This window comes from Ceratotherium simum, chromosome 2, assembly GCF_057802395.1.
Source record: "Ceratotherium simum simum isolate JZ-2026a chromosome 2, ASM5780239v1, whole genome shotgun sequence".
NCBI lineage: Eukaryota > Metazoa > Chordata > Mammalia > Perissodactyla > Rhinocerotidae > Ceratotherium > Ceratotherium simum.
This window is the reverse complement of record NC_141901.1, coordinates 42,771,536-42,787,584: the sequence shown is the minus strand read 5'-3', so window position 1 is coordinate 42,787,584 and position 16,049 is coordinate 42,771,536. Positions and strand designations below refer to the sequence as shown.

General features: G+C 56.0%; 3 protein-coding genes across 5 annotated transcripts; all 3 read right to left on the bottom strand.

Moving 5' to 3' along the window:
* Positions 1-1,053: 1,053 nt before the first annotated feature.
* On the bottom strand, positions 1,054-4,858 carry S100A5 (S100 calcium binding protein A5). Of its 3 annotated transcripts, none has more exons than XM_087419283.1 (4): positions 4,701-4,858; positions 4,504-4,581; positions 3,100-3,251; positions 1,054-1,337 (listed from the first exon to the last, which is right to left on the bottom strand). In XM_087419283.1, the coding sequence occupies exons 3-4, from the start codon at positions 3,235-3,237 to the stop codon at positions 1,194-1,196; spliced, it is 282 nt and encodes a 93-aa protein (XP_087275409.1). In that variant the 5' UTR covers positions 3,238-3,251; positions 4,504-4,581; positions 4,701-4,858; the 3' UTR covers positions 1,054-1,193. The 3 variants fall into 3 exon arrangements, with proteins under 3 accessions (XP_087275409.1, XP_087275425.1, XP_014647227.1); XM_087419299.1 differs by having other exon boundaries at positions 1,054-1,334; XM_014791741.2 differs by lacking the exon at positions 4,504-4,581.
* Positions 4,859-7,062: 2,204 nt separating this feature from the next.
* S100A4 (S100 calcium binding protein A4) lies at positions 7,063-9,284 on the bottom strand. The gene is made up of 3 exons (XM_004436056.3): positions 9,204-9,284; positions 8,079-8,234; positions 7,063-7,289 (listed from the first exon to the last, which is right to left on the bottom strand). The coding sequence occupies exons 2-3, from the start codon at positions 8,217-8,219 to the stop codon at positions 7,125-7,127; spliced, it is 306 nt and encodes a 101-aa protein (XP_004436113.1). The 5' UTR covers positions 8,220-8,234; positions 9,204-9,284; the 3' UTR covers positions 7,063-7,124.
* A 1,424-nt stretch (positions 9,285-10,708) lies between these two features.
* Positions 10,709-11,793, bottom strand: S100A3 (S100 calcium binding protein A3). The gene is made up of 2 exons (XM_004436057.3): positions 11,650-11,793; positions 10,709-11,142 (listed from the first exon to the last, which is right to left on the bottom strand). The coding sequence occupies exons 1-2, from the start codon at positions 11,788-11,790 to the stop codon at positions 10,981-10,983; spliced, it is 303 nt and encodes a 100-aa protein (XP_004436114.1). The 5' UTR covers positions 11,791-11,793; the 3' UTR covers positions 10,709-10,980.
* Positions 11,794-16,049: the final 4,256 nt, after the last annotated feature.

Below are 16,049 nucleotides of genomic sequence, written 5' to 3'. Positions count from 1 at the left end.
CCACCCAACCCGCCCAGGGCCCGCCCCGCGCCCCACCCCGCGCCCGTGATTTACACAACACCCCCCCCCCCCCCCCCCCCGGCCCCTCTCAACTTTCCACGCCTCCTGCCCCGGGGGCTGTTCCACATTCCAGGGGGTGGGGGACCCTAGCGGAGACCACTGCAAGCCCAGTGACCTGGAGCTCCCCTTAATCTCCATAGCTCGGTTTGCCCACCATCGTGACACGTGACACGGCGTGGGGAGAAGGTAGATGGCCAGAGCGGCTGGGGAGAAGGGGGGTTATTGGGGGGGGTGGGAATGGAGAAGGGTGCCCCCAGAGGGTGTTCAGGGTCAACCCTAGATGAAGGAGGGGAGCAGCCAGTGGTCTACAGGATATGATTTAAAGGACATCTAGGACACCCATCGCCCAGCAAAAATAAATTCCTACCACCACCCCCACTCCCTTCCCCCCCTGCCTGGAATTCCACCCGGAGCCTCTTGCCCACTAATGTGCACACACACCTGAGCCAAGCCCTGTTAGCATCATTCATTATTTACCCTCTAATGAAAAGGTTTTTCAGGTCCTCTCCTGAGAAAGGATTCTGATAGGGAGAGGTGGGGAGAGCAAAAATCACTGGACCCCAGAGATGACTGGGGTGGGTTGGGGTGGGGTGGAGGAGACGGAAGGGAGACTGGCCTGTAACCAAACGCCAGACTTCCCTTCATACCAGTGGTGCATGTGACCTTCTGTAAGCCGGTGACAAGTCAGACTGGCTTGTCCACACTGCCCTCAGTGTCCTCTCTCTCAAAGCACTTTCCCCCTTAGCTTTCTCTGCATCTTTGCAACATTCCTGGGAGGCAAGCAAAAGCTTGGCCCAATCTCCCCGTTTTCCAGAATGGCAAAACTAAGCCTAGATAAGCTTAGTGATGTCCACACTGAAGGACACGAAGTGGAGTGAAAGCCCAGGACCCTAACACCCAGAGGCTCTCAACCCACTCAAGGAGAAGCTCTGCCTTGCCCCACCCTACCTCCCAGTCAAGGTGGACAAGACGTCTTCAAAACCAGCCTCCAGACACCTGGAATGGAAAATCTTTATTTCCTCTGCTGGAAGGGAAGGCTGAAGCAGGTTGCATCTGGAAGGGAGAGGAGGGCAAGGGGCCACAGAGGGTCTGTGAGAGGAGCCGCAGAGGCTGGGGCAAGGAGCTGAGCCCGGTCATTCGTTGTCCTCCAGGAAGAAGTCATTATAGGCCATCCACAGTGTGGTCAGGAACACTGAATACTCCTTGAAGTCGATTTCCTGGTCACTGTTTTTGTCCAGGCTCTTCATCAGGTCATCAATGCTGCTCTCCTTCATCTTCTTCGAGGCCCCAGGTAGAGGGACAGGTCAGCCACCCCTCCTGGCCCTGCCCCACCACCGCGTGGTGCCACCCGTCCCCTGGAAAGGCAGTCTCAGGGTGGTCCCCAGCTGAATCAGCAACACTCTGAGCATCTCGACCCCCTGAGTCTGCCCTCAGCCCACGCCCAGCGCAGAGCCTGGCACCAAGCACAGGCTCAGCGACCTGATTCTGAATGTAAATAAATTACAACAGGAAGGCTAGTCCAGCCTCCCTTCCTCTCAACACTTTGCACCATCCAAAGAAATAATAATCTAGATTTTATACAACACCTAACAGCCACGGGTTGGTGGTTATGTGGCACTAAGCATGACCCACATCTCCGAGTCCTTCTGTCCCTGTAGGGGAGAGTTGAGAACTGACCCAGACAACATGTCTCTCTAGGAGAGCAGTGTCCTGGAGCTGAGAAACCACCGTGTCCTCCCTCACTAGGAGAGCTCACAGGACAGGGGAATGGAAAGGAGTGCCTGGCACCCAGTCTTACTCGCCATCTGGTCCCCTGCCCTCCCAGCCCAGCTCCACCAGGAGGATGGGGACAGGGCCTTCGGGTGGAACAGGAAGAAAATACAGACACGTCCTGCCCTCCCCTCTTCAGGGCCCTCAGCTCCAGCTTTTCCACAGGAGACAGGACATTGGGACATACAGAGATGGAAACAGCCTCTCTGTGACGTGATCTTTGTCCCCAGTCTGGGCTCCTATTATAGCCAGGCCCTCCCCGGGGCCTCTGTTCCCCTGTAATTAACCCCTGCCAGCCCATGGCTCCTCCTTCTGCCCTCATTAACTCCAGGATGAAGAGAGCCTGGCAGGAATGCCAGAGGGCAAGCCTGGTGACACCCATGCCTGCTTCTCCCCTGCCCACAGGGGCAACTCAAGGGAGCTTCTCTGTGGGGAGGCCCACCAGAGTTCAGGATGTGACAGAAGAGGCCCCCCCATGCTGAATTTTAAAGGAAAAAGGGAAGGTGAACGCAGGCCTGGCCTGGGATTCCAGCTCAGCCTGGCAGTAGCTGGTATCTTTGGACAAGTTATATAATGTATCTAAGCCTCGATTGTTTTTTAATTGTAAAAATAATATCATGACTACTTCATAGGCCTTCCCCTCTGTCGGTCACCTCCCTCCCACCGTCTCCATCTGGTAAGAATCAATTCGGTCTCCTTCCAACCTTGTGCTCACGAACTAGCAGAACGATCCTTTTGGTTCTGTGTCAGCACCAGCTGAGAGCCCCGGATGTGCTAGGCGCACAGAGGGGAATCAGGTGGGGGCCCTGCCCTTGAGCTGTGCACAGCTTGACCTGGACCACCTGGGTGCCCTCATCCCCCACGATCCCTCCCACAGGTTCCACCATGGCTGCACAGGCCTAGCCTCAACATAGAAGCTTCCTTGATCTCCTTCTCTAAGCTCTCACCCAGCCTGTAGTCCACCCTCCAGACGCCACCCTTACTCCTTGCAGTGAAACCTGACTCACCCCCAGCACAGAGGTCTAGAGCTCTGTTGGCCCAAGATGCTCACCCTCTTCCTTCGGTCTCTGTCTGTACCTTTTGGCCAACCTGCTCCTGGCTGAGATTAGGGCACATTGAGGGCAGGTGTGTGTCACCTCACGCTGGATGTCTATGGAGGCAGAGCTGGGCCTCCCACCTCACACTAGGGAGCCCCTGTCCATGGTGTTCTACCCTCCGTGGTACCCACAGGGAGCACTTGGACTTTGGAAGGGGGGGACAGTCACCTACCTCACCAAGACACAGCTCCTTCTTGATCAGCTCCTTTAGTTCCTTCCTACTAAGTGTCAGTTTGCTGCCCTCTCTCCCAGAATATTTGTGGAAAGTGGTTACCATAGTGGTCAGGGCCTTCTCAAGAGGAGTCTCCATCACGGTATGTGGCTCTGAAGGGTGAAGTGAAAGGAAACAATCGCATGGCCCGGCAAAGACAGACCTTCTCCTCCCCCCATCACTAGCCCACCTCCAAGCCCTTCCCTCAAGGACCAGAGACTGGAACCCATAACAAGACCAAAATCCACCAACGAGTGGACTCAAATGTGTCAGCATGGGTTGGAATGAGACTCAAGGCAAACTTGGAACAGCCAGAGCAGTGAGAGTGACCAGCCCCGCAGGAGACTGCACACTCTCCTGCTTAGGAGACATTGAAAAAGGGGTCTAGGGGCAGAGGGATGATAGGATGACCTCCCCAAAAGAAGAACTGGTGGCGGATGTGGAGCAGATAAAGGGTAAGGATTTCTCCCTGCCCCATCCAGCTTGGGCATTCGTTTTCCAGAGACAGTCCTCACCATAGTCACCCTCCTTGGCCCGGGTGCCTGAATCATCTGATATTGGGAAGTGTCCCATTATAGAAGTAGGGGACAGGGCACAGGGAGAGTCCAGGGGTGGGAGGGGGCTGGGGCTAGAACTGGGAGATAGGGTCTCGACAGGAAACTGGGGAGAAGTGTTTGGACTTGTCCAGCTGGTCTTCAGTCTCCAGCCCAGAGAACTGCACATTCAGACTGGCCACAAGGCAGCAAGTAGGGTGGGCCTGTTGAAATCTCCAGGATCATTCTGAGAGCTGGATCTAGAGGTTGGGTTTGAATGGAGCCCTCCAGGCCATCAGCACAGCTGCACCCACGGAAGGGAAGAAGCAGCTGGAGCTCCTGTGACTCAGACTTGAAAACCACTTCCCCCTTAGGAAGGAAAGAGGCAACACCCAGGGGACTTGGGGGCTGCAGGTAAATCTCTGTAGAGTCTTGGGCAAGGAGGAAGAAGCTGCTGGCTCTTCCCTTCAGCCAAAAGCCCACCTCACAATTCTCGAACTGGACTTGTCATTCATCTCCCACCACCCACAAACCTCGGCTTCTCCCCATCTCCAGGAGGCTCAGCCAGGACCACAGTTGAAGGCAAGCACCTCTAGGTAGCTGCAAGAGCATCCTGGCTGGTTCTGATGCCCACCTCCACCCCCAGATCCACTTCTCAGGAAATTTTGATAGCCACAATTCCAAATACTTGCCCTCTCCTCCCTGAGTACATGCCTGTTCATCGGACTAGGCCTTCCTTGGTGGAGGTCACCACAGCTTGTCACCCTCTGGTCTCATCACCCAACTTGCCCCACCATATGGATGAGCAGGGAGATCAGAAGGACGGACTCACCAAGGAAAGAGTAAGCCGGAGAACCACGCAGCGGAAACAGGCTCCCTCCCACTGCTCTCTGTCTTTGTTCCGTTGCTCCTGTCCCCAGGAAACCAGGGCAGGGAAAGGGCCAATGAGAAGGGGCCAGGGACATGAGGAGGCCCAAGTCAGAGCCTCTTGGGACGCAGCTGGGGAGAAACCCCCTCCACCAATCTCACCTTCCTTGTTTCCAAATGCAAGGATGGGGGCACACTGAGTTCACCACGGCACACACGTCTTCGGTCCCAGAAACTTTGTCTTCCCAACCAAAAATCAGAGCTCACAGTATGAGTGAGGAGGAGAGCGCAGGCTAGAGAAGGAGACTGTAGGCTGTCCTGGAAGAAGACCCGGGAAGTGTGGGCCAAATGCAGGGTAGCTCCCCATGCCCTGGGCCGCTCTCCACACTGGAGCCCTCCCACTCACAGCAGGAGCGGAGCACACACACCTCGAGATGAGAATCAATGGGGGAAAACGTTTCCTGCCAAGGGCGTTGTCAGGGTCATTAGCTAGAATGGAGCCTAAGGTTTTTGTTTTTTCTTTTGAGGAAGATCAGCCCTGAGCTAACATAAATGCCAATCCTCCTCTTTTTGCTGAGGAAGACTGGCCCTGAGCTAACATCTATTGCCAATCCTCCTCCTTTTTTTCCTTTTTTCTCCCCAAAGCCCCAGTAGATAGTTGTATGTCATAGTTGCACATTATTCTAGTTGCCGTATGTGGGACGCTGCCTCAGCATGGCAGGACAAGCGGTGTGTTGGTGCAGAGCCGGGATCCAAACCCTGGTCGCCAGTAGCGGAGCACGTGCACTTAACCACTAAGCCACGGGGCCGACCCCGGAGCCTAAGGGTTTTAAAGGGCTTTTAAATGAGCAATTTTTTCTAAACCTCACTCATCTTCATGGGAGACAATTGTCAGAGACTCTTGAAACAGAGGAGTGAGAATTAGGGATTGGAGAGGGGATCCAGGGAAGGGTAGGGCTGGTGATGGGGTAGAGGTTGTGGATTGCAGGGAGCAGGTCCAGGGTGCAGTGATGAATGGGGTAGGGTCAGGGAGAGTTGCCTGTATCCCAGGAGAGACTCAGACTTTGTTCTACCACCAACCAGTCCACGTATGAGAACTGAAGCAAGTTAGAGGCTTAGCATCTATCACTGCTGCAACCCCGCCTTGCCTGCCTGGGTCCTCCCCCTAGCCCCCATTCCACTCCCACCAGCAGTTGGCAAGGCTAGAGAGGCAGCAGGGACTGGTCACTAAGCAACAGGAGTTTCCAAAGTAGAGAGTGATGCAGGAGGAGGCTCAGGGGAGGGCACTCCCATGGAAGATGGGCAGAGTAGGGCGCTGGGGGGCGGGGAGGCAAACTTTTTCCTGGACCAAAATTCTACCCAAGTCTCTGCAGTCACACTCTGGAGGAACATCTGAGTCACCCACCCCACTCCTCTGAAACTAGAGAAAAACACAATGTGATGAAAAGAAAAGGGGAATGCTTGAAAGTTCAGGGGGACAAAACCCTCCCTGCCTCTGGACCTGCCCTCTACTCACCTCCTTCTTAAAGGTCCCCATATCACCCAGGCATGGCCTGGAAGTCTAACCTCAATCCCACCCACTGCACGCTGGAGCCACTGGCGTTTAAGGGAAAGCAACATCATATCTGGTATTTTCTGGGGGGGAAAAAATCTGGATTTCATTTATCAGTTCATATGTCTGGAATTCTGTCTCCAAAATTATGGTCATCTCTCACGGTCTCCCTCACTCCCACTCCAGCCACTGTCCTCCTCTTCTGAGGTCCTTTGTCCTTCTTTGTAGGAGCACTATTCTGAACTGACAACAGATCTCATCCCAGGACCTTCAGGGCAGAGATGGGGGTTAGATAAGGACAATATTTTCATGCTGCTGCCAATGGCCTGGTCTTCCTGCACGCAGCCTCCCTGGACAGGAAGGATTCATCCGTCCCTGGGGTTTGAAGCCAGGGCTCTGGAAAGTGGTGACAGGACAGGGCCCGGGCTGTACATTTCATTACTGAGCCCTCCTCCCCATTCCACTCTGGCGTCACTACTCCCTCCCTATGACTCAGCCCTCCCCGCGCCCCCGCACCCCCTGCATCCCCCCCTCCCCACCCCACCCCACCCCCATCGCCCCCCGCCCCGTCTCTCCCCCAGGGTGCCTAGACTCCATTCCAGACCCCAACAAGGAGTAGATGTGACCTTCAATTGCATTCCAGCTTCAGTTATAGGTCTCGCCAGAGGCAAAGTCGGAGAGTGGGGAGTGGGGAGTGGGCTTGCTAAGATCTCGCATCTGGGGGATTCCAAGCCTCTGGGGGTCCCTTTCTCCCTGCCTTCAGCCCCATCAGAGTCAACTCTATCACACACAAACACACACATGCACACACACGTGCGCACACACCCCCTCAGTCACCCCCACATCCCTCTCCCACCTTCACCAGTCTGCTGTCCACAAAACTGCAGCTCAACTCCCAATGCTCCCCACTTCCACCCTGACATATTTCTCAGCCCCCACCACACGACCCCAGAATCTCTCAGACCATCAGCCTCAAAGCTTCCAAGAATCTTTATTGAACTTGCTCTGCATCATAAACCCGTCTGGAGGAGCCTTCATTTCTTCCGGGGCTGCTTATCAGGGAAGCCTTCAAAGAACTCGTTGCACATCATGGCGATGCAGGACAGGAAGACACAGTACTCCTGGAAGTCCACCTCGTTGTCCTTGTTGCTGTCCAAGTTGCTCATCAGCTTCTGGAATGCAGCTTCATCCGTCCTTTTCTGGAGGGGGAAGAGGATACAGGTGGACACTAGAAGCCTGGGAGTGGAGCCAAGACTAGACAAGGTTTCCATCTCCAGATCAGAGCTCAGGAAAGAGCAGCCACTCCTCGGGGGCAGTTTTGGAAGTCCAGCCCTCAGGGCTAAACTAGGGTGGGAGGAGGGTTACCCCTCAGATGAGGAAGTCTGAGTGCCTGGGTGCAGCTGGAGAAGGAGACCACAATGTCTTCCCTCAGGGTTAAATTAAGAATCCAATTAGACTATGGTCATGAAAGCAATATATAAACTGCATAAAGTTTGATACAGATGGAAGCTGTGATTGCTCTGGGGAAGTCTGTAGACATGTGAGTGTCTCCATAACTGCGTCTTCACATCCACAAGCCAAATAGAAACTCAAAAATTGTTCGTGGCTGCGGTGACGGCAAGAGGCGGACCGTCCTGGTTTGCGGGTCTCAGCTTTGCACACTGACTACCCTGGGAAATTACTTAACCTCTCTGAGCCTTAAATTCCCTTCAGTTAAGTTGTGCAAAGCACTCGGCAGAGTGTCTGGCCCGTAACCTACCTGTTCATTCTCAGCCCTCTCTCCGCTGAGGGCCAGGAAGTGAGTGGTGGGTGCTTGCCATGCTTCCACCCCAGGGAGCCATAGCAAGCTCTGCTCCCACTTCCCCATCTCAGTGACAGATGTCAACTACAGCTACCGCTCTGCAAAAAGGCTGGTGCCTCCCAGGGCCTGGCCCTCCTCTGTGGGGAATGCTCTACATGGGGCATGGTCCCAGGCAGTAGCCACTCACCCCCAAGAAACTGGGCAGCTCCCGGGTCAGCAGCTCCTTTAGCTCTGACTTGTTGAGCTTGAACTTGTCACCCTCCTTGCCCGAGTACTTGTGGAAGGTGGACACCATCACATCCAGGGCCTTCTCCAGGGGGTATGCCATGGTGGCAGTCGGGATCTGGGGGCAGAGTCACAGAGACACCCTTATCTTCCCGACCCCCACCCCCAGCCATGTATTCAGAATGCCTCACCCCACTCCCATCCCTCCAGGAACACTTGGTGAGACCCTGCTTCCACCACAGGGGGAGCCCAGAAAGGTGGGGCTCAGCTCCTGGCTGGGAGAGTATGCACAGTGGGAAATGCGAGCTTCGGGCAGTGAACATTTGCAGGGCCACTGCGCAGGCTCTGGGTTTCAGGCAGCAAGCTCCCGGTGCCTCCCCCAGACCATGCCTCCACGACATGGCTTTTTCCATCCCTTATTCAGTCCATTCACTCCCACAGCTCAGCCCACAGCAGCCCCACCCAGGCCAATCCTTCTCCCTCCCAGCACTGGGCAAGGCTGCTGGAGGCCTGCCCAGGGGCCTGCAGCGGAAAAAAACAGCAGCCTAGCGCCTAGCCTAGCGTAGGGAGGGGCAGGGTGAGGTGGCAGAGGCAGGGATACAGGGAAGGGGTGGGATGGCCAAGCTCCCTTGGGCTGGGCTGCTGGGTGCAGGGCAGAGGCTCACAGGACACCACCAGACAAAAGCCCACAGTCACCTTCTGCCTTCATTTTGCCTCCCACACCCAAGGGTGCACACCGGCTTGTGCAACCCAGCAAACACAAACCAGTGTGCATACCCACAGGTCACACGCACACCACAACATGCTACAACAACAGCACGTGCAAACCCCAGCATCTCAGTGCCACTCGGACAGCTCAAATCCAGCCACCTGCACACTTTTCTGTTTTTTCTGTCTTGCACGTGCACATACGTGTGCACATGCAAACACACGCACACATGCACACACACACATCCCACCCTAGAGCCTCCACATCAGAATCTCACATCTGGACCCATTTAGCACATCTGCCCCCCACCAGCCCCCACTTCTGCCCTGAGCCTCAGCCTGACCCCCCTTGCGTGCCAGTCAGGCAACCACAACTCACCAGGCCAAGAGAGAGGAAGCACTGAGGACAGAGGGTTGGGGACAGAGGAAGAGTGGGGAAAGCCCAGCTGTCTGACCTATTTATACCCCAGCCAGGCCCTGCCCATGATAGAGGATGGGGGAGAGTGAAAGACAGCCCTCCTGCTGTGGGCTGATGTGGTTTAGGCGCCACGGCCCCCTCCACCAGCCCAGCCTGGAAACCCAGCTTCCTGCCTCAGGGTGGCACAGATACAGATGGACAATGGGAGAGCCCCAGTGGGCACAGGTGGGGGCCTCAGTGGAGTGGGCAACCCCCCAGTGAGCACAGCTCAGCCTGAGTTTTAGGGAGCTGGAGGAAGGGGCGGTCTGTGCCTGGGGTGGGGGACAGGGAGGGAGTGGTCCCAGCCGGCAGCTTGGAAAGGGGATCCAGGGGTCGTGAGTGACAGGTGGGACATTGCCCTGGAAATGTGGCTGCCCAGAAACTAAGGGAGGGGACCTCAGGCTCAGTGCTGTGGGACGGCTCACTCTGCCCTTCTCCCCTCCCCAGAGTCCTCTCTGCTGTGCTGAGTGAAGCCCAGGGGGGGCCTGGGGGCTCTGGGAGAGGGATCAGGCTAACACCCAAAGGAGACGCTGGGACCAGCCAGGCATGTCAGTGGAGAAAGGTCCTGGATGAGGGAGTGATGGAGTGGAGAGTGGGAGTCCTGGGGGGAGGCTCAGGGAAGGGCTGGCTGAAGGTACCGAGAGAGGTGGGAGGGGTAGAGCATCAGGAGGGGGAGCTTGGAGCTGGGATGGGTGTCAGGAATGAAGAATGCAGGTTGGTGTGGAAAGTTAGAGGTGAAATCACACAAAATGGGGGAGGCAGGGATCAGGGTTAACCTCTCAGGGTGGGGTATGAACTCAGGGATTGAGTGAGGGTCAGAAGTGGGAGGTGAAGGCCCTCAGGTGGCTGTGGCTTCAGGGATGGGGTCTGCCTCAAGTTTTCTCCTTCCCCCTCCCTGGGTGGGAGCAACACCCTGATCAGACCTCAGACATCCTAATCCTATTAGTGCTGCACTCTGGGCTCCCTCAGCCCTGGGCAGGAACAAACCCACCCCACACCCACGGCCCCACCCTCCTGCTCAGAACATCCTGTCACGAGGACTGAGCTCCACCCCAGGGAACCTCAGGCTGCCTCTCGCCCTCCTTGACAGCCCAAGGGAGCTTCTTCTTCAAAAACCCCAGAGAGAGAGAGAGAGACCCCCCAGCCTCCCCTGGATGTTGTCCTTGTGTTGACCCCACCCCCTTTTGCTGGCCGATTGAGACCATTTCATTTCTGCGTGGTCTGAAACTGCCCTCAGCCTCCTGTCCTCCCGTGGAAAAGGCCAGAGAGGAATGAAGACTTCAGCAGGACTCTGACTCAAGGCCCCAGCTGTTATCGCAGAAGAACCAAACCAAGCCAAGTGCCACCAGTTCTTTATTAGGAGTTCAATAGACCCTTTTCTGGCGTGGTCTCATTCATGCGCACACTCTGCTGGTCCTTAACAGCCTCAAACCCATCACAGGCCACGGGAGGGAGGCAGCAGCTGGCTGCTCTACCCGTCACTAGCTGTGATCCTGGGGAAGGTCCCCTCACGTCTCCTGGCTTCCTGGGTAAAATGGGTTAACATATTAGGGGCAAACCTGGGAGATTCCAAGTGGAGAGGGAACAGGAGTGGGGTGGGGAGTGGATGACATGCCCAGGACCACCTCAGGGCAGAGATGGAGCAGGCCCCAGCAGATGCCTGCCTGCTGGCCAGCCCTGCCCACTGGAGCAGAGGCTACTAAGAGCAGGGAGGCTCTGGGGGGCAGTCCTTGAAGTAGTCATGGCAGTAGGTGCAGAGGCAGGCAAGTGAGCGCACGTATTCCTCAAAGTCCACCTCACAGTCCTTGTTGGTGTCCAGAACACTCATGAATTTATTGTAGTCACACTCCCGAAACTCCGTCTGTGCAGGGAGCAGGGAGAGGGGTGTGAGGAGGCAGGTTGAGGAGGGCACAACAACCTCGTGCACGCATAGGTGCACTGCTTCCCTCCCACCCTCTACCCTCCTGGTTAGTCTCACCCATCCCAACCCACGCCCCTTCTGGGGGCCAACCTTAGCCTACCTATTCTGATAACTCACCCATGTCAATCCTACTCCCCAATCCTCCTTCTCAGATCATTTATTGAGCACCTACTATTTGCTCCTGAGTGCCTACTATGTGCTAGACATTCTTCACCTCGATCTCACTCATCCTCCCGACAACCCTGCAAGGCAACAGGGTGATGACTGTCATCCCATTTTACAGGTGAGGAAACTGAGATGCCTGCTGTGACAGCTCTCTCCCAGAGTCCCCGCCCCACAGTCCAGCCTCCACCCCTCTTGCTGCCCTGTGCGCAGAGTTCGTCCCCAGGTCTCTCTTTGTGGAGTCCAAGCAGTGCTTCCCCGCAGGGTGGGCACCCCAGTGCTCACCGGGGTCCAGGTGGGCAGCTCCTTCTGTATCAGCTCCTTGAGCTCCGCCTGGCAGAGCTTGTGTTTGTCCCCGCAGCGCCCCACATACTCCTGGAAGGTGCACACGATGGCAGCCACTGCCTGCTCCAGAGGCCTGGCCATCCTCACTGTCACAGAACAAGGGTGCGACTCACAGCAGAGGCCCCAGCCACCCCTCTGCTCACCTCTGCCCTCTGTGTTTCCCAGGACTGCTCCAGACCTGTCTCAGTCTCTGCCAGGCTTCTAGTCCCACAAGCTCTCCTCCTCTGAGCAGCCCTCCCTGACCACCCCCACCTCTCCTAATTTATTTCTCTACTGTCGCCCGTTATGATTTTCCTGGACATTTCCCCAACATCACTACAAAGCCCTCAGGAAGAGTGCTCCCCCCACAACCTGCACCCCCCACACCGGGGCTCCCTCAGGACTCCCTGATTCCCTCCACCTTTTCTCATCCCTGACACCCAGGAGGGCTCAGTCCCACTTTGCAACCCCCCGTAAGATACAGCACCCTGGTCCTAGAAGCCTCCTCCCCTTTAGGACCGCGGAGCTCCTTCTGTAAGAATTTGTTCGAGGAGAACCCTGGTCCGTCCCTGTCCTCAGGTGCATGGAGAAGCTGGGCATTCTCAGGGAGCATCAGTAGGAGAGGAACCCCCGTCACCTCACCACCACCCCCTCATGGTCCCTCCTTCCCCAAACTCAGGGAAGCTGCATCCAAAAGAGAAACTTCTGGGGTCCTCTCTGCCTCTCACCAGCTGTGCAACCCCAGATAAGCCATTTACCCTCTCTGGGTCTCAGGTGCCTTATCTGTAAAATGGGGCTAATCCCACCTCATAGGCCTCATCAGGGACCTCAGAGAGACAGCCGGCTCTGGTATTTACCAATCTGTGATCTGCCCCACCTGAGGCCATCCCCCTGACTCTTGGGGGTCTTGGGACAGCAGGCACTGCAAAGATGTACCCTGTTCTGTTAGAGGGGAAGCCCTTCTTGAAATTGCCAACCCCCCAATTCCACTGGCACCCCCCTTTGCCCTTTTGGAAGGATGCCTCCAGCTTGGGAAAACCCTAAGGCAGCCAGGAAAGCAAGTGTGGTTTCCATGTGAGCCCAGTGACTCACTCCTTATTCCCCCAGGGTTAGGAGTCCTGCAGTGTAAGGCTGCCAGGGCCATGGCTCTCTCCCTAACGCTTCCCCCTCTGCTGGGACCTATGGAGCAAATGGCCAGCCTGGTTGTGTCTAGGGGGTGGGGAGATAGGAGGAAGGGGGTGATGGAGCCAAGCACTGTCTGAGATCTAACTGTGACAGCCCAGGGTTGGAACTGGGTGTCTGGGGTCCCAGGAGAGGAAAGGGCCATGATCCCAGGGAATAGGGAACCTCAGAGGTGCCCAGCTGCCCTTCTGGGCTCCTGCCAGCCTGCCTGGCGCCATCATTGTTGCTTTTTCAGAAGCTTGCTGCCTGGAGACTGGAGGGAATCCTCTCTTCCCCACGCAGCCCTGGGCTGTCTCAACCCGTTGGCAGGAATGAAGGAAGGAGGCAGAGGGGAGGGAGAGGGAGCTAACCGAGGCTAACACCAGCGCTTTTAGCCCACGGCCCCACCCCAGGGCCAGACTTCAGCTCTGCACACCCCCTAACCCAAACTTCCCGATAGCCCCTCACTGTACAAGGGAACACCTCACCTCATCAGTCCCTGCTGTGGTCTTCCCTCTGCCCCCATGCCCAGACTCTGGGCCAGGAGACAACCCTAAGCTGCCCAACACCCAGTCCAGGGCAAGACCCAGCTGGCACTCACCACTGTGCTGGTGTTTCAGCTGTGGGAGCCTAGAGACAAGACATCCCTATTTGTAGCCTCCCAAGGAAGGAAGGGAGCAATTATGGGGGGCCCAAGTAGGTCAAGCTGAGGATGCCTCCAGGGGCTCCCTTTCCATCCTTCCCTGGCAGCCCCCATTACAAGCCCCATCCGCCCACCTCTCCATGCACACATCAAAGGCCCAGCCTGGGCCTCAGACACTAACCCCCTCATCCCCCTCTCTGCCCTCCCCCGGAGCTGGAAACTGGGGACAGCCTGCTGCCCATCTCCTTCCAGGGTTGTTGGAGGAGACAGGCTGGGCTAGGCCATCACATCCACCCCCGTCTCTTCACTCTGAAGAGACATCCCAGAAGAACAAAAGTGGGGACACACTTCAGCCTCACTCCCAGAGAATCCCTGTGCCAGAGGAGATCTTGGGGAGCTTCTGGTTAAGCCCCCTCATTTACAGGTGAAAAGACTGAGGCCAGGAGATACTCTCCCTGCCTGATCTCTAGAAGAAAGGTATTTGGTCACTTTGGGCTGTGCACTGCTTGCTTCCCTGGGGAGATCATCTGCAGGGCGTCTTCGAGGCATAGGAGAAAGGTGCATTCCCCCTAGGGACACTTCCAGCAGTCTAGGCTGCATTCTTGCCCCCTCTCCAGGTGCTGAGACTGGATTTGGGCTGCAGACTGGGGCAAGGGCTGCCTGGAGCCCATTATGCCTGTTTCCAGTCCTCCAGGCTCCGTTCAGCACCAAGACCACATTCCTTGCAGTCCCATGGGGGTGAGGGTGGGATTCTTCTGGCTTTTAGCTTAAATGTGTAGCCCTTTGGAGTCCCAGCATGAAGGGGGGTGTCGCCCTTGTCTCCCCTCCTCAAGTAAGCCCTGGACTTTAGCTTCTGTCTTTCTCGCTCCACAAATCATCAAAGCCAAAAGTCATTTTGGCTAGGTTTGGCCAATGCTCTGGGGGCATGGGGGACCCTAGCGCTCTGCTCCGTTCCTGGAGTTGGCTTTCACTTAGATTTTGATCTCCTCATTCCTTACTGCCTTGTCAGCTCTTTAATGCTTTGAAAAAGATTTTTTTTCCTTCTATCTAGCATTTTTTGTTGTTTTTAGCTGGAGCAGGCACAGGCCACCATATGACCAGACATGGAAATCCCCTCATGTCACTCTCTTCCCTCCCTCACCCCTGAGCCTGAGAGACCCCTCCCCATTTCACAGAAGGAGAACTCAAGACCCAGAAGAGTGTGGGAGGGGGAAGAGGAGGTCAGCGCCCAGACCTCTGAGAAGCCCTAATGCTCGGGAGGCAGCCAGAGAGCCAATGATACCTTGACCTCGCCCAGGGCCCAGCACCAAGACCTTGCTTGTACCATCATCTTGAAGACTCAGCCCCTGTGGGTGAGGGGAGCGAACAGAGGGGAGGGAAGGGAAGAGAAAGCTGTGATTAACCCTGTTTTATAGGCAAGGAATTATGGGGAGTAGGGGACACAAGTGGGGGCCAGAGTGGACCAGCAATTAACTCAGTTCTAGGTCAAGCACTTATTCCGGCCTATGATATCCCAGCTCTGCCACCAGCTGCCTCCCTTAGGCAGGGCACCCCACCTCTCTGGGCCTCATTTTCCTCATCCATCAATGATGGAGGATAATCATGGTAACCACTTCACAGGAGTGCTGTGGGGCTTAAATGAGGTAATACCTACAAAGCTCACAGATAAATAGTGCCAGGCACATGGTAAGGGTGTTATGTTAACTGAGAGGTGGGTAACTTGCCCAAGGTCGTGTAACTAATAAGTGGCAGGGCTAAGAGCCATTCATTATTCATATAAAATTTAGAGGCACCTGTCCTAGGCATGGGGGGTACAGCCATAAACAAAACAGATTAGTCCTCACTCTATGGAGATGCCAAGCTGGTGGGAGAAACAGACGATTACAAATAAATGTGTGATAGGCTGGTGACGTGAATGCCGGGAAGAACAATAATGGAGGGCTAAGGCAAAGAAAATGGTGAGGGGCCAGGCACTCTATACGGGGGGTCAGGGAAGGCCCCGTGTCCTTGTCCCCCGCCTTTCGTGTTTCTCAGCAAGGCCGCGCCTCAGGGATGCTGCACCTTTGTTTGCCCACTGGGCGAGGCTGCCTGCGGAGGGGCCAGAGCTCACTCTAGGAAGCGACAGCTGGGAAGTGAGGGAGGACAGGGAGGGAGACACTTTGGGGTTGGAGGACCCTCACTCCAAGCTCCACCACCCCCTGGCCACCTGACCTTGAGCACATCCTTTGCCTTCTTTGGACCTTAATTTCCTTGCTTCCAAAATGGGTTTGGAAGATTCCTACCCAAAGACTCTGAAGTGAAAGTGCTTTGCATCACCTGCTGTTATTGTGGACGAGTCAGGGTGGGGGTCTCTGAGTCTAACTGAGCAATCACGCGCTGAGTCCCTCTATGGAGGCAGCAGGGAGGGGGAGGTGGAGGGTGAGAACCAGGTCCTCCTCACCAGCTCATTTTGTCCAGCCTTCTGCCTCCACACGGGTGGGGGTAGAGCTGTAATCTCTCCTCCCTGGCCTTTCCAAGTTCTTCTTTCAGAGATTGGAATCTTCCTGCCCTGCTGGAA

What these genes read in the sequence shown, in the direction of transcription:
- S100A5 (XM_087419283.1), bottom strand. Translation starts at nt 3,237, where the DNA reads ATGGAGACTCCTCTTGAGAAGGCCCTGACCACTATGGTAACCACTTTC. An exon ending in AGGAGCTGTGTCTTGGTGAG is followed by an intron (nt 1,338 to 3,099) that starts GTAGGTGACTGT and finishes GGGGCCTCGAAG; the next exon opens with AAGATGAAGGAGAGCAGCAT.
- S100A4 (XM_004436056.3), bottom strand. Translation starts at nt 8,219, where the DNA reads ATGGCATACCCCCTGGAGAAGGCCCTGGATGTGATGGTGTCCACCTTC. An exon ending in AGCTGCCCAGTTTCTTGGGG is followed by an intron (nt 7,290 to 8,078) that starts GTGAGTGGCTAC and finishes TTCCCCCTCCAG; the next exon opens with AAAAGGACGGATGAAGCTGC.
- S100A3 (XM_004436057.3), bottom strand. Translation starts at nt 11,790, where the DNA reads ATGGCCAGGCCTCTGGAGCAGGCAGTGGCTGCCATCGTGTGCACCTTC. An exon ending in AGCTGCCCACCTGGACCCCG is followed by an intron (nt 11,143 to 11,649) that starts GTGAGCACTGGG and finishes CTCCCTGCACAG; the next exon opens with ACGGAGTTTCGGGAGTGTGA.